This window comes from Nannobrachium achirus, assembly GCF_963921795.1.
Source record: "Nannobrachium achirus genome assembly, chromosome: 15".
Classification (NCBI taxonomy): Eukaryota; Metazoa; Chordata; class Actinopteri; order Myctophiformes; family Myctophidae; genus Nannobrachium; species Nannobrachium achirus.
The window spans coordinates 48413793-48430162 of record NC_137822.1 but is presented as its reverse complement, the minus strand read 5'-3'; the positions used below and the strand labels follow the sequence as shown (position 1 = coordinate 48430162).

Sequence of the window (16370 nt, the reverse complement as noted above, 5' to 3'; positions counted from 1 at the left end):
TTGATAGTTTCACACACATCAACGTGTAAATTAACAGCAGATATGCCAATGTTAGGAATTACATCTCCTTTCAATATCAACGTTACTTTAGCATAGGCTACTTAGCAACTGCTGCTTTTCAGAAAGTTTACCTTCAGAGTTCAGAGTGAAAAAGCACACATCAGCTGCCTCTAAACTGGTAGTTGGCCACACTGAACACACACCCGGTGCGGGTTTCCGAACGCACCCATAAAGTGGTTCCTGTGTAAATAAGCGGTAAAGCTTACAAGGATCTCCTTTTGGTTGACCTTGTAGGCCTACCGGTGATTTGTGCCGTCATGAAACTGTACTTTTTCCCATGCAACCTTCTAATAAATGCTTCAACCAATCAAAACATTAATTCGTGGAATGATCCACATTGTAATTAATCGATTTGTTTGTTGATTAATGGATTTTTAAAACCGTAAATTAATTAATTATAATTAATTAATTATAATTAATTTACTGAATAATGTATTTATTTCCATTTTACCTTGGGAATAATATTTCCCAGAAAATAGCATGTTAGCTTATGATTTCTCTGTATTTATTTATATATTATTATTTTATTATTTTTATTATTATTATTTTATTATAATTGTGACGCGCCACACCGTCCTACCGAACTACACACGTATACAAACCAAAATGAGCGCATGCGTAGGCCTACGTGCGGGTCTTGATCACCATGGCAACGGGGCTGAGTGACTGGCTGGCCGGGGGTTACTGTAGTTCATGGGGGCGGGGCCATGGGGGCGTGACGTCAGCACAGCCAGCGCCCCTCTCTCTCTCTCTCCCTCTCTCTCTGTCAATGTCTCTCTCCCCCTCTCTCTCTCTCTCTCTTCCCTACAACGTTAACAACACAGGCAAACACACATACACACATACACAAACACATACACATTTTAACGGATATATCGATGATCGATCGGACCGGATCGATAATGGATCGACACGCGGCGGATCATCATCAATAACAACAACAACAACACGGATCGATCTGTTTTCGGATCATCAGAATATATTTTATTTTATTATTTTTAAAGTAAATACAGTAAGATCTGAGTCACAGCTGCTCTGTAACTGCCAACACCTTCTCCTCAGTGGGATTACAGCCGTTACTACTCAACCAAGGTAACTGTCATTTACTGTTAATGATATAGGCCTATCTGTTATAGTTATTGATTACTATAAGTGTAATTAGGCTGTAGTAAGTGCGTCATATGCATGTATGTAGGCCTATGTATGCCAGTTGGGGGTTCATTTGGTTTAGTCTGTACTCTGTACTCTGTATAGCTATAGCCTACTGTATAGCATTGACTTCAATCCTGTCATGTGTAACTCTTCTTGGCATGGACCCTCCCGGGTCCATTTGGTTCCATATGTACACTCGCAAAAGTCACATTAAACTGTAATTTACCTGCAACTATTTATTCTATATCTGTAAAGGTATATTTGTATACACTCCACAAGAGTTATATTAGGCAGTAATTTACACAGTAGCCTACACTCTAATTTAACTATGAATTATATTAATTAATTGTATTTAATAATAATATGGTTACTGATTACAATAAGTGTAATTTTGTATACTATATACAGTTGGGGGTTCATTTGGGTCCATTAACCTGTCATGTTACCTGCAAAGGTCCATTTGTATACACTCTAAGAGTTACTATGAGCCTAATTTAACTAAGAGTTAACTAAGAGTTATATTAGACAGTACTTTAACTGCATAGGTCTATCTGTACACTCTAATTTAACTATGGATAATATTACTTCATTGTATTTAATAATAATATAATATTGGTTACTGATTACAATAAGTGTAATTATGTATGCTATATGCAGTTGGGGGTTCGTTTTGTTTAGTAGCTATTATAGCGTACTGTAGGTAGCATTGACTTGAATCCTGTCATGTGTAACTCTTGGTCCATTTGGTTACATTCGTACACTCCATACATTAACCTGTCATTTTACCCGCAATGGTATTTTTGTTTTTACCCGTATGTAATCTAACTAGTATATGGTGAGTTTTGTACACTATCTATAAATGTATATGTATACACTTTGTAGCTCACATTAATCAGTAATTTAACTGCAAAGGTCCATTTGTAAACTCTAGAGCCCCTTTTCCACAGACCCAACACCACATCACTCCACACCACACAGCCCACTTGTGCCAAGTTTTCCACTACAAGGACCTGTGGTGTGAAGGTGGTACTAAACATGGTACTAACAAGTATCCAATCTAGAGTAGGTCTGAGCTAGGCCAAACAGGGTCAAACACTTCATAATGACTGATCACTCACCGACTTTTCATTTAGACCACCAGGATATAGTTACTTGTAATACATGATAATAGATGCTATTGTGTTATAACCACTGTTATAATCTATTATAGTGTATTATAATCATCATAGTAATACATTAATACTTGATAGTGTATTATAATCACAGTTATAATCCATTATAGTGTATTATAATTTAGGATAGTTGTAATGCAAATTTATATTGTATTATAATCACAGTTAAAAGGTTAATTTGTTTCTTACCGATAGGGGTACTTTTGTGTAATGGAAAATATAGATATTTTTATGTGGTGCGGTGTGGTGTGGTGTGGTGTGGTGCTAAAGCTGCAGTCGAAAAGGGGCTTAGTTACACAGATGTAATTCAACTATAAAGGTCTGTTTTGTACACTCTCAGAGTTCCGTGGGTTTGACTGGCAGTGATTTGCTCTTAAACACTTCCTAAATGCAACACTCATCTGTGTGTGATGTAATTACATCTGTCTGTTTAGCTGGGTTTGACATTTCAACTTATGATCATTTGGAATGAGAGTTTTGGATTGAATAGTTGCTACTATTTACAGTTTACAGTTTAGGCATTTAGCTGATGTTTTTAATCCAAAGTGAGTGACAATAAGCAGGTAATACATCAATATAATAAGCAAGATAATATGGCATATTTCTGATAGCATGTGAACTTTTTTGTAGGATTTTGTATTTTGTTTCATGTACACCAAATGTACATTCTCAATTTAAAGCTGAAAAAAGGTTACAAGTTACTCAAGTTACTTTTGCTATGTAACTTGAAACTTTATAAGTTACATTTCTCCAGGGTTATAACTTTAACTTGATCAAGTTACTGCCATGGTGAGTTACTTGTAACTGTACAAGTTACGCTTTCAAAGTAACTTCCCCAACACTGCCCAACGGTCATGCCCACTTGCCTGAAAAGTAAATCGACCAGCAGTTGCTCAAGAGGTAGAGCGGCAGCTAGCTCTGGTCCATCGCGTCACCTCCTCCAGTGACGCTCTGACAAACCCGTCGACAAATGAATAGACCGCGTTTTCTCAGCCCCTACTTCACTACTCACCAAACCAAAGGTAGTTTTGCGTTGAAAGTCTATTCTCCGCGGTGGTGAGCCCCTCAGCACCCCACCTACTCTGTAAAATACATTATTTTTGTCATGAAATAAAACGCACCCACCTCGAGCCACCCAGCGGCCACCGCAGATACAACGGTTCACAACCCGGAAATAAGCGGCGGTCGAGTTGGATGCACTTTATTTCATGCCAAAAATAGTGTATTTTGCAGAGTGGGTGGGGTGCTGAGGGGTTCACCACCATGGAGAATAGACTTTCAACAACACAAAATTACCTTTGGTTTGGTGAGTAGTGAAGTAGTTTGCCAGTAAAACCGAGGCCCTGCTCATCGGCTCCAAAAACACACTGTCTAACTTCACCACCATCCCCAACATCACCATTGACAATTTCCCCGTCCCGTTCTCCCCTCAAGTTAAGAGCCTCGGCGTAATCCTTGACAGCACCCTTTCTTTTGCACCTCACATAAATAACATCACCCGGTCTGCCTTCTTCCACATCCGCAACATCTCCAGACTACGCCCATCACTGTCCCAATCCAGCACTGAAATCCTCATTAATGCACTTGTCACATCCCGCATCGATTACTGTAACTCACTTCTCTCTGGCCTACCCACCACATTACTCCATAAACTACAACTCATCCAGAATTCAGCTGCACGGATCATCACCCGTACCAAACTATCCGCCCACATTACTCCCATCCTCATCCAACTCCACTGGCTCCCCATTCCCTACCGTATTGACTACAAAAACCTCCTCCTCACTTACAAAGCCCTCCATAACCTCGCCCCCACCTACCTCTCTGACCTTCTCCAGGGTTATGTCCCCTCCCGTTCCCTCCGTTCCTCCTCAGCTGGACTCTTGACAGTGCCCCCTGACAGTGCCCGCATCGGCATCATGGGCGCCAGGGCTTTTAGCTGTACTGCACCTAGACTCTGGAACTCATTACCCCCTCATATCCGACAGTGTGACTCCATATCCATTTTCAAATCTCAACTCAAAACTCACCTGTTCAAACTGGCCTACTCACTTTAACATACCCACGTCACCCCTTTTATCTGCTTACATAACCTCACTCATCTCCTACTATTGATTCTTGCTATGCTGTATTTTATCTGTGTTTTGATATATTGTGTATTCTGTAATTTAACATGTTGATGTATGTTTTCCTTGCCTGTTTTTAATGACTGTTTTTAAACTGTACGGCGACCTTGGGTGTTTTGAAAGGCGCCTTCAAATAAAATGTATTATTATTATTATTATTAGTTTAGTTTATTTTGACTGAAGTTGAGCACTCGTAAGGGCTGAGAAAACGCGGTCTATTCATTTGCTGACGGGTCTGTCAGAGCGTCACTGGAGGTGACGCGATGGACCAGAGCTACAGTAAGCGGCAGCTTGGGAATCTGAAGGTTCCCGGTTCAAGCCCAGGCTCCCCCTGTGTTGGTGTCGAAGTGCCCTTGAGCAAGACACTGAACCAAATTTGGTTTATTTTTTTTCAGCTATGATGTCAGATGTATTTATTATAAATTCATATTTTCATATATGTATTATTGTATGTTTATTTTCACAGCTATAATGTCAGACAGCCAGAGCTGGAACTCGTCTGGGTCTGATGAGGATTTGGAGCCCTTGGAGTCTGCGACAGCGCCCCCTGTGGGTGTGGTGGAGTACAGCGGAGTCCTCAGCAAGGTAAACCAACTCCTCGATGAAGAAGATGAAACCATTTTGTTTAAATGTTATTCAGGCATTGACACTAAGGCTTGCCCACCTGCCCCCCTGGCAGGTAAATAAAACTTTGGGGCAGGTGAAGTTTGCTTTCAGGTTGCCCGACCGGGCAAGTGCTCATTTGAGAGGGGACGCAACCGTCTATAAACACAACACCAGATATCTCTGTCTAAACACCTGAACACCTGGTCTGTGGAATGTAACAAGTGTGAAACCATGGACATATTCAATCATACCTATGTAGGTATTTGGATTTGGAGGATATGATTTTTTTATTTTTTTTCACCGGCAAAGAACCGGTTCTGGTTCTTCCTCCCGCCTATGGGATGAACCAGAGGTGAGCTTTTCCACCGAGAACCGAGTTGGTTCTGAACCGCCGGTGGAAAAGGCCCCTAAAATCACTGAACCCATGGACGTAACATTGATCGGGCGGAACTTAATTAACATACACAGAAATAACATAGAAATCCATACATTTCCACCACTGTTAACGCACAAAAATAGAAAATTCTGCACAATTTGCACCCCCTTCACTTCACCTAGCGAATCACTCCACCTGATTTGGCACTGCTTCACACTGCCTTATCTGCATCAGACTCTGACTTTCATTCTTTACACTCTGATGTCAATCACACATCACCTTGTTGTCCAAACACCACACACAATGTTCACTTAGTTGTTGCTCACACTTCTCAGGTAAAATGTTCAAACAGGGACGTGCTGGCCATTGGGAAAAGCGGGACAACTCCCAAACGGACGGTTCATTCCCGGCCGTTCCAGGCCGGCCATTAGGAAAAAATTTAACTGTTTGCACAAAAGTAAAAATTAAACTGTTTGCACAAAGGTAGTGAAAACAGCAGATTGTGTGCTTGTAAATGATAAATACAAAACAAACGGTTTTGGATGTACAAGGTTTTCACCCGACAACAATGAAATATAACTCATGTAATTGGCTCACTGGCTTGTCACTTGTCATGATCTGAAATGGCAAATCTTTGAGTAGCAGCAGCAGCGCTATAGAGAGAGATCTCTCTCTATAGCGTGCAATGAGGGCCTCTCCATCTCCAACTCTTTCCCAGGCTGAATCAGGGGCCCAGCATGTCCCTGTGTTCAAATCTCTCTACACATTCAGGTCTGATGTCAATTACACATCAACTTGTTGTCTAAACACTACACACAATGTTCAGTTGTTGCACACACAGTGGTGGTAAAAGTAGTTTTCTACTTAAGTAAAAGTATCAATACTGCAATGTAGATTTACTCCGAGTAAATGTCCAGAATTCAAAATGTACTTGAGTAAAAGTATGAAAGTATTGGCATCAAAATGTGCTTAGAGTACCAAAAGTAAAAGTACTAAATGTTTGAAAATAGCAGATCTACAAGCTCACAACGCATCGCGGCATGACGCGTTGTGAGCTTGTAGATCGGCTATTTTCAAATAGCCACGGTATATAAAATAGGGCTAAAGTGGTTTATGTATCTCAAATAAATGTAGAGGAGTAAAATTACAACATTTGGATCCGAGATGAAGTGGAGTAGAAGTTAAAGTAATGGAAATTGGACATACCGGTACTCAAGTAAAGTACAATTACCTCCAAATTGTACTTAAGTACAGTACTTAAGTAAATGTACTTAGTTACTTTCCACCACTGTGCACACACTTGTCACGTAAAATCTCAAAGCATCAACATCTCTCTAAACAGTCATGTCTAATGTCTAAGAGAGAACATCGCCTATGATATAGATGAGAACAAGAAGAAATCTACGTTTTTCCACAACCTTTGAAAATAGCAGCTAACAAGCTGTCCTTTTTTTCCTGTTTTGAGATGCACTGAATCCTTGAGTGTACTGTCAATCGCTCTGGATTAAGAGCGTCTGCCGAATGCCTAAATCAGGGGTCTTCAACAGGGGGTCCGGGACCCCTAGGGGGTCCTCAGAGTTACTACAGGGGGTCCTCCAAATCTTTGTGTGATAGAAACTTTTTTTTTTCTCCTTTTTTATATTAACCTCTTAAACCCTAGTCTTCATATTCAGAGAACTTTAGCCAAACATAGCAGATCTACAAGCTTGTGGATCGGCTATATTCGGCAGAAAGAGCTTTGGTGTAGAGGGGAAAAAGAGCAGACTAAGTACAGAGGTCAGGTTTATTAAGTATTGACGGTTCAAATGGTTAAATATCTGAAAACACAAATTGACATGAATCCAAAATACACTGATGATTGTGCTGTCAAACAATGAAACTATATGGAATCTATGAACAGGTTGTGGGGGTCCCTGCTTCATCTCTCTCTCAACTAAGGGGTCCTTGGCCTGAAAACGTTGAAGACCCCTGGCCTAAATAGTAGATCATAAGCAAGCTAGAGCCCTTATTTTCCCCCAGTAAGGCTCCTAGTGAAGGCTGTGAGAGTGTGGGAACCAGTCTGATGTCATCAGCGCTCCACTGTGGGAGCAATTTGACAGGATTACAACCAACTGACAACCACGATGATGTCACACTACAGTATATAGCCAGGAGATGTGCCAGTCCTGTTGTGACATGTTTGTGTGCGTGTGTGCGTGCGTGCGTGCGTGCGTGCGTGTGCGTGTGCGTGTGTGTGTGTGTGTGTGTGTGTCTGCTGAACCTGTTCAGAACAGCGTGTGCTGCTGTAGACCAGTGGTTCTCAACCTGTGGGTCGGGACCCCCAGGGGAGTCTCCACATTATTTTGGGGGGTGATTAGCTGATTAGATAATTAGCTTAAAGTGAAACATTGTTTTCTCTCTCAACAGTAAACAAACAAACATAAAGTGTAGAGGGTATCTGCACATTTCTAAAGTGACAATTTAAAGTCTTTTTAATACCTCTAAAATGACAAATGAAATATTGGCCAAATATTAGAGGCAGCCATTGTGAAAATAGCAGATCTACAAGCTCACAACGCGTCGCAGCCTGGCGCGTTGTGAGCTTGTAGATCGGCTATGAGAGCAACCAAACATAAAATGACTCTCTTCTCCACTAGTCCCTCCCTAACGTTTTAGTCTAGTTTTTATTTTGTTGACGAAATTGTCAATACATTTAGTCTTAGTTTTAGTCATCACAGCTTAGTTTTTTTATTTCGTTTATATTTAGTTTTCGTCAGTGAAAGAAACGCAGTCGACAAACATCTTTCGTCATAGTTTTAGTCAACGAAATCAACACTGTGCCTACTCTACTGTATGTGGTATGTGGCAAAGGTCGTCCGGATCGGGAATCGAACGGGCGACGCCGCCAGGCATCCATGCCTATGTGGTATCCGCCTGGAACAGGGGGGTTGAAAACCATTGCCATAGACCAGGGGTTCCCAAACCTTTTTGTCTCAGGGCACCCCATGAATATTGTTTTAATCCGAGGCACCCCTACATTAAAATTTTCACTCCCAGCACCTTATATTTATAGCATATCATCATTGTCGGGTGGAAACCTTGTATGTCCAAAACCGTTCGTTTTGTATTTATCATCTATAAAATGTACAAAACTAGTGAAACAGTGACGATATTTTAGTGATTATGTTGTGAGGAAAACATTGAGATAACAGCCATTTTGGTTAGAACTGACTGAAAACAACTTTCTACTTCAAGTTTAAAATGATACTAAATATTTTTTCAAGTGTCCAAATAAATTCCAAATATTATCAAATGATCTCGTGGCACCCCTGGCCTGCCGTCACGGCACCCCAGGGTGCCCCGTCACCCTACTTTGAAAACCCCTGCCATAGAGAACGAGTCGCTGGCAGGTTGTCTGCCCGATGGCAAACAATTTATATTGTTTATAAGAGTTCTGGGGTGTTGTTGTAAGACTTGAGCTACTTAACTACACTATGCCTGCTACGTGCTGTGTGTGTGTGTGTGTGTGTGTGTGTGTGTGTGTGTGTGTGTGTGTGTGTGTGTGCTTGTGTGCTTTTGTGCGTGCTCACATGCGAGGCACGTGTCATAGGACCACAAAAAGGAAAAGAATGTTTGTTGCAACAAAGCGGCTGAACTTTGTAATTAAATATTGCTGGATGGCATCTCGACCATTTTGTTTTGTAACGCGACAACAAACGTTGCAGCTTAGCTTCCTAATCCACTGTTCTTTCTCTATCGGACAGTTAATCCGGTCAGGGTGTGTGTGTGTGTGTGTGTGTGTGTGTGTGTGTGTGTGTGTGTGTGTGTGTGTGTGTGTATTCATTTAACAGTGAGTCAGCAGGGGGTGACAGCATATGCTGCTCCGCTAATCTGTCTGCGAACTGCGTTGCCAGATCCTATGAGAGAAATAAGCGCCCCATGGGACAAAGCGACCTTTACAGGCCAACATAATAAGCACTTTAATCTGGGGTTTTTCAAACTGTTTTTTTTTACTCAGGGCTCAACTGTAAATAACGTGTTCATCTAAGAAGGCCTCACACTGTGAGGCGTTGCGAGCTTGTAGATCGGCTGTTTTTGGCAAAGAGGTTTGGTGTAGAGGGGGGAAAGGAGCAGGCACCCCTGAATTACACTGTTAGGTTTTAGAATCTTACGCTACAGCATATTATGCGACGTAAATATGCTCATCTTTCCACCTGAGATATGGTAGGCTATGTCACTGACTGAAAATAACTTTATACTTTAACCACGTTTAATCACTTGAACCCCAGCATCCATATTCTGTTGTGACGCGTTGTGAGCTTGTAGATCTGCTATTGGTGACGAGAGTCGGCCCTAGATGGAAAAAAGAACTCATCAGGTACAGTGCAAATCAGGTGTGTTTTACTAAGCATAGTGTAGTGATATTGATGAATTCCATTATCAGATTATTCTGAGGCACCCCTGGACTGGCATCACGGAAACCACTTTGGGAAAACCCTGCTTTGAACCTATATGCCAGCTGTTCTACAAGATTTTGAGCTTGTAGATCTGCTATTTTCAAAAAAGAAATCTTGCAACAAAATGTGGAATATTTAGAATTTCTTTGAAACATCCCAGTAACAACACAGACCTTTGCTCCTCTGGTCGCAAAAGATGTTCAAGATGGGGGGACAGGATACATATTCATTTGGGGTTCCTTGACGTGAAAACACCAAATAAGTTACACTACTATTTGGAGACAAGCCCAAAAGAGAAGCCCAAAGTGGCTTATAATTAGCAGACGTGGCAACACGGTGACCTGCACGTTGTAACATTACGCAGTAGTACTGTACTGTACACACATCCTGTGATTTCTTACACAACCTCCGTTGGAACACAACGTGAAACAGTCTATCATTCACAATGTGAAACAGAACATCATAATTCACAATATGAAACAAAACATCATAATTCACAGGCTAACATTTACAATATATTACATAGAAAGTTACATAGAAAAAGTAATTTGAGTAACTTGAGTTACTTTTTTTTTTGCAGCGTTAAATTGAGAATGTACATTTGGTGTACTGTACATGAAACAAAATATAATATCCTACAAAAAAAGGTTGACATTTTCTTTAGTAAACATCTGTGTTCCTAAAATAAAGTTAAAAAAGAAGAAAATTATGATCTGTTGAGGACATTTGATCGTCAATCTTAACAAAACTTAAATGTAAAATTATAACTTCGCTTGTAACTTCTTGTAACTTGTAACTTGAGCCAAAAATGACCCAAAAAGTATCTCAGTTACTTGACGAGTTACAGAAATATGAATGTAACTCAGTTACCAGCAAGTTACAGCAAAATATAACTTAGTTACGTAACTCAGTTACATGTAACTTTAACTTCCCCAACACTGCGTGTTATACAAAATGTAACGCCTCAACTCTTAGTGCTCGTCATGGTGGAGAGGGGTCCCCAGTTAAAATATGATTATTGTGGGGGTCCGCGGCCTGAAAAGGTTTAGAACCACTGCTGTAGAGAGCAGGGGTTGCTGGCACAAGTCCCTTGCTCAAGGGACACCAGGTTGTCTGCCCGAAGGCAAACAATTTATATTGTTTATAAGAGTTCTGGGGTGTTGCTGTAAGACTTGAGCTACTTAACTACAGTATGCCTGTGTGTGTGTGTGTGTGTGTGTGTGTGTGTGTGTGTGTGTGTCATCATTTACAATATATGCATTTATCATATGCTCTTATCCAGAGAGATTTACTGTAAGCCAGGTAAACACTAAAGGGGAGCACACACTGAACGCGGGCGGCTGTGCAGCGTCGCGTTGTGGTATCGACGCGCGTGAAGTGCCCCGCGGTAACCCCAACTGAATGCCGCGCGCTGCCACACAGCACATCCATTTCCCCCGGTGGGGAGAAGCATGGGAGAACATGTTCACCGCGCGGCAACGCTGGAAAAATAGAACAGTGGCGTATCGGCACGGCAGACGAGGCGGCAGACCCGCGGCTGTGCGCGTCTTACGCCGCCGGTGTGGGTTAGTTCATTGAAAATAATGGGGCCGTATTTTTCACTTAACGCGGCCCCTTACTTTTCAGGATTCCAATTAAAGAAATAGCAAAAAATGCAGATCTGCAAGCTCAAAATGTGACGTGTTTTGAAGTTGTAGGCTATTTTTGCAATTTGACTGTATACAGTATGCATTGTGGCCCTCTGGAGTGAGTGTGAAAATATAGTGGCCCTCTCCATCATCAAAGTTGCCCAGGCCTGGTCTAAACACAATGCTCAATAACTAATCTAAATAACATTGTGTACATTGTGGTCAACCAACCCAAGTAACAAGAACATCAGAAGGAGCGACCAAAGTATATCTTTATGGCAGCCACGTCTTGGTCAATCCTAGCGGAAGGTAGCAAGGAAGGCATGGGCGTTGATTTTTCTCTATTCAATGGGGTGCCCTACATTTGCATTTCTATGGGAGTAAGGTGTGAAAATCAGCAAAGTAGCAGGAATGTGGATGAGTGAGACGACTCAGATGAGGGAGAACTGTCTATAACTGGGTGCCTTAGCTACCAGGCGTACCCGATATTTCCGCCCATGAAGGAAGGGGTTAACCAGTGTGACATCATCACTAATTCTAAGCTAATAGAAACCTACAGCATTCCTGGAAAGATAGCATAGCATGATGCAATAGAAGACACTGTAAAAAGGAAATAAAAACATGAAGTGAAGCGTTTCAAGGACAGTTGTTGTCAAAGTGTGGTCCAGGGAACCTCTGGGGCCTCCAAATGGACCCTTACAGGTCTGTAACTCTGAGAGTGTACAAAGGGAACCAAATGGCCCCTTACAGGTCTGTAACTCTGAGAGTGTACAAATGGAACAAAATGGACCCTTACAGCTCTGTAACTCTGAGAGTGTAATAATGGAACCAAATGGACCCTTACAGCTCTGTAACTCTGAGAGTGTAATAATGGAACCAAATGGACCCTTACAGCTCTGTAACTCTGGGAGTGTAGATAGATAGATAGATAGATAGATAGATAGATAGATAGTAGATAGTAGATAGTAGATAGATAGATAGATAGATAGATAGATAGATAGATAGATAGAGATTTTTATTTAAGTGTCCTGCATATGATGCCCAGCCCACACGGGCTTACAAGACACTCACAAACATAATACATACATACATACATACAAAACAAATCTGGATTTTTGGCTTGCATTTTTTGGCCATGATACAGTGGACAGTGAAAAACAAAATTAAACTCATCCTCCACAACTCCCAAATCACAAAAGAACACACAAACGCTTACAAAGGGAACCAAATGGACCCTAAATACAGGTCTTTAACTCTGAGAGTGTACAAAATGGGACCAAATGGACCCTTACTGGTCCATTTGGTTCCCATCCCATTGTAGAGAGAGACAGAGAGAGAGAGAGAAAGGGAGGTTATGTAAAATCCAACAATCACAGCGTGCACGGACGGTCCTTGTGTTTGTGTTTTGCTTTCATTCAAATGTGATGCCAGCAGCCCAGACTCTTTGAAGTGTGTGTGTGTGTGTGTGTGTGTGTGTGTGTGTGTGTGTGTGTGTGTGTGTGTGTGTGTGTGTGTGTGTGTGTGTGTGTGTGTGGTGTGTGTGTGTGTGTGTGTGTAATTGTAAAAGCAGAGAGAAGGAGCATGCAAAGAGGTCTACTATAGTACATAGGGTGAAGAGGAGATGAGTTTCAGTGTGCAGTCTCTACCACAGGCTGCAGTATCATGTGTAAATGTGCATTACAACCAGGGACGTGCTGGGCCCCTGATTCAGCCCGGGAAAAAGAGTTGGAGAGGCCCTCATTGTCATTGCACGCTATAGAGAGAGATCTCTCTCTATAGCGCTGCTGCTACTCAAAGATTTGCCATTTCAGATCATGACAAGTGACAAGCCAGTGGGCCAATTACATGAGTTATATTTCGTCGTTGTCGGGTGGAAACCTTGTATGTCCAAAACCGTTTGTTTTGTATTTATCATTTTAAAAATAGTGAAAACAGCCGATCTACCAGCACACAACGCCTCGCACCGCACCGTGAGGCTGTCACTACTTTTGTGTGACAGCCTTGTATGATGGAGCAGGACTTTGCTTTGGGAAAAAAATTGCACATTTGAAACTTGGAGATACAAGGTTTCTGCCCGACATTGACAATTGTGTGCTTGTAGATCTGTTGTTTTCACTGCTTTTGTGTGACAGCCTTGTATGATGAAGCAGGGCTTTGCTTTGGGCATCTCCAGTTCTAGGCAACACAGAAGAGGGGGAACTTTTTTTTTATTTCCAGTTTCCACACAACTCCTCTAAGGTATATTCAATATTGAAAATGGGTGGTCTCCCCTTTAATATATTATATTTAATGTTATTCCCCTCTCTCTCTCCCGCAGTGGACCAACTACATCCATAATGCTGTTTATTCATCATTAACTATGGATGTTATATTATCTCCTCCAGTGGACCAACTACATCTATTTATTTATTCATCATTAATTATGATGTTATATCTTCTCCTGCAGTGGACCAACTACATCCATACAGCTGTTTATTCATCATTAACTAATAACTATGGATGTTATATTATCTCTTCCAGTGGACCAACTACATCCATGTATTTATTCATTATGGATGTTATATTTCCTCCTCCAGTGGACCAACTACATCCACGGCTGTTTATTCATCATTAATATATAATATTTAATGTAACTTCTCCTCCAGTGGACCAACTACATCTATTTATTTATTAATTATGGATGTTATATTTCCTCCTCCAGTGGACCAACTACATCCATGTATTTATTCATTATGGATGTTATATTTCCTCCTCCAGTGGACCAACTACATCCATGTATTTATTCATTATGGATGTTATATTTCCTCCTCCAGTGGACCAACTACATCTATTTATTTATTCATTCTGGATGTTATATTATCTCTTCCAGTGGACCAACTACATCCACGGCTGGCAGGACCGCTGGGTGGTCCTAAAGAACAACACTCTGAGTTACTACAAGGCCCAGGACGAGACCGAGTTCGGCTGCCGAGGATCTCTGTGTCTCAGCAAGGCTGTGATCACTGTGAGTGGACACGCACACACACACACGCGCACACACACACACACACACACACACACACACACACACACACACACACACACACACACACACACACACACACACACACACACACACACACACACACACACACACACACACACACACACACACACACACACACACACACACACCTCTGTGTCTGAACTTTATGCTTGTATCACAAAGTGAACGACTGTCTCACTAAGGTACCGGGCTAATGAGGGAAACCCCATCCGGGTCACGGCACCAATGCAACGCCCGGGATTCGAACCCGGGTCTCCCGTGTGAAATCCAATATCTTAAGCATTGATTCAAAGGGATATCCACATGTACCGAGGGAGATACTAGACTTTTGAGGCCATCGGGCTGAGGCTATGAGTCACTCGCTAGACACGCCGTGCACGCACACGCACACGCACATAGTTTGGATGCAGAGGCTCTCTGTAAGGCAAGGCTGTCATCAATGTGAGTGCACGCACACGTACGCACGCAGCCACGCACACGCGCACACACGTACGTCTGGTATGTGAGGAATGTTGCAGCCTCCTCCAAAAGACCAGCTATCATCCAGTAACTCCTGCTTGGAGCCAGGGACCGTCTGGTACGCCCGCTCTTCTCACAACATTCACATGCCAAGGACCCCCACATTCATACGTATTTGGGCCAAAGAGCCAATACAATACTGACCCCAGTCAGTGAGGTGTAAATCAAGGTGTCAAGTGGTCTCTCTGTAAACGCTCTGAAACAGGCGGAGAGCACAGCCTCCCGCGGCCTCGCACTGACCAGCAAATTGAGGAAGTGGCCTCAACTTAAAAATTTATTTTAATTGTGATTCTGCGCATATAAAATACATGCACCAAATCCAATATCTTAGTTACATCAATATCGTTCACCTGAACTTGTTTTTTATGCTTATTCATTATAATGATCAAAATCACTTTGACGGCACCGCACGGCGGTCACGGTCAGCGAGCAGCCGAGCACCACGTATCCGTCTTTAGCTCCCTACTCCCCGGCACTTTTGAACCACAAGGTGGCAGCCTCCAGGGAGAAACCCCAAATACAAAGGGAATGCATAATTGCTCATAACAACCACACCAGGGATCTAATGAAGTACTGTCAACCTCCTAGACACATGAAAACCAGAAAAGGTACAGAAATGTGCTCCTCCCCTAAGATCTCCTCTTTTTACCCTGCTTGTGAAAGCACTCGTTTTGTATGTGTTTGCGCGCGCGCGCGTGTGTGTGTGTGTGTGTGTGTGTGTGTGTGTGTGTGTGTGTGTGTGTGTGTGTGTGTGTGTGTGTGTGTGTGTAGTGTGTTGATGTCAACAGATTGCAGCAGATAAGAGGTCTCAGTGACATGTCGCTGCATGGCTGGATGTCACACAATACAACTACACACCTGCCTTTTCATTCACAATGAAGCACACTCACACACCCAATGGTTAACAACCAGCAAGACGCCTCACAGAGACAAGTCTTGGCCACCTAGCCACACACACATTGCTATGGCAAAACGCTGAGGAAAACACATTGCTATGGCAAAACGCTGAGGAAAACACATTGCTATGGCAAAACGCTGAGGAAAAGTGGCTACAGATAGGTCTAAGATGTAACTGGTGATGTAATATGGCTACACACACACACATATTGCTATGGCCGCAAAAGGCTGAGGAAAACACATTGCTATGGCAAAACGCTGAGGAAAAAGGCTACAGACACACGCACAGCCACTCTATGGAGCGTTTTACCTCCGCTCAAAAAGAAAAATCGTGCTTGCATAACGTCTTCAA

At 42.2% G+C, this 16370-nt stretch overlaps 1 protein-coding gene across 1 annotated transcript in view; it reads left to right on the top strand.

Annotated features, from left to right (window-relative positions):
* Positions 1-879: 879 nt before the first annotated feature.
* The window catches only part of LOC308298856 (ceramide transfer protein-like), a 74804-nt gene continuing 59313 nt past the window's right edge, over positions 880-16370 (top strand). The window contains exons 1-3 of the mRNA XM_080742545.1: positions 880-1152; positions 4977-5095; positions 14426-14560. Coding sequence (XP_080598671.1) covers positions 4982-5095; positions 14426-14560 — 249 coding nt within the window. The 5' untranslated portion in view covers positions 880-1152; positions 4977-4981. The remainder of the gene's footprint in view (positions 1153-4976; positions 5096-14425; positions 14561-16370) is intronic.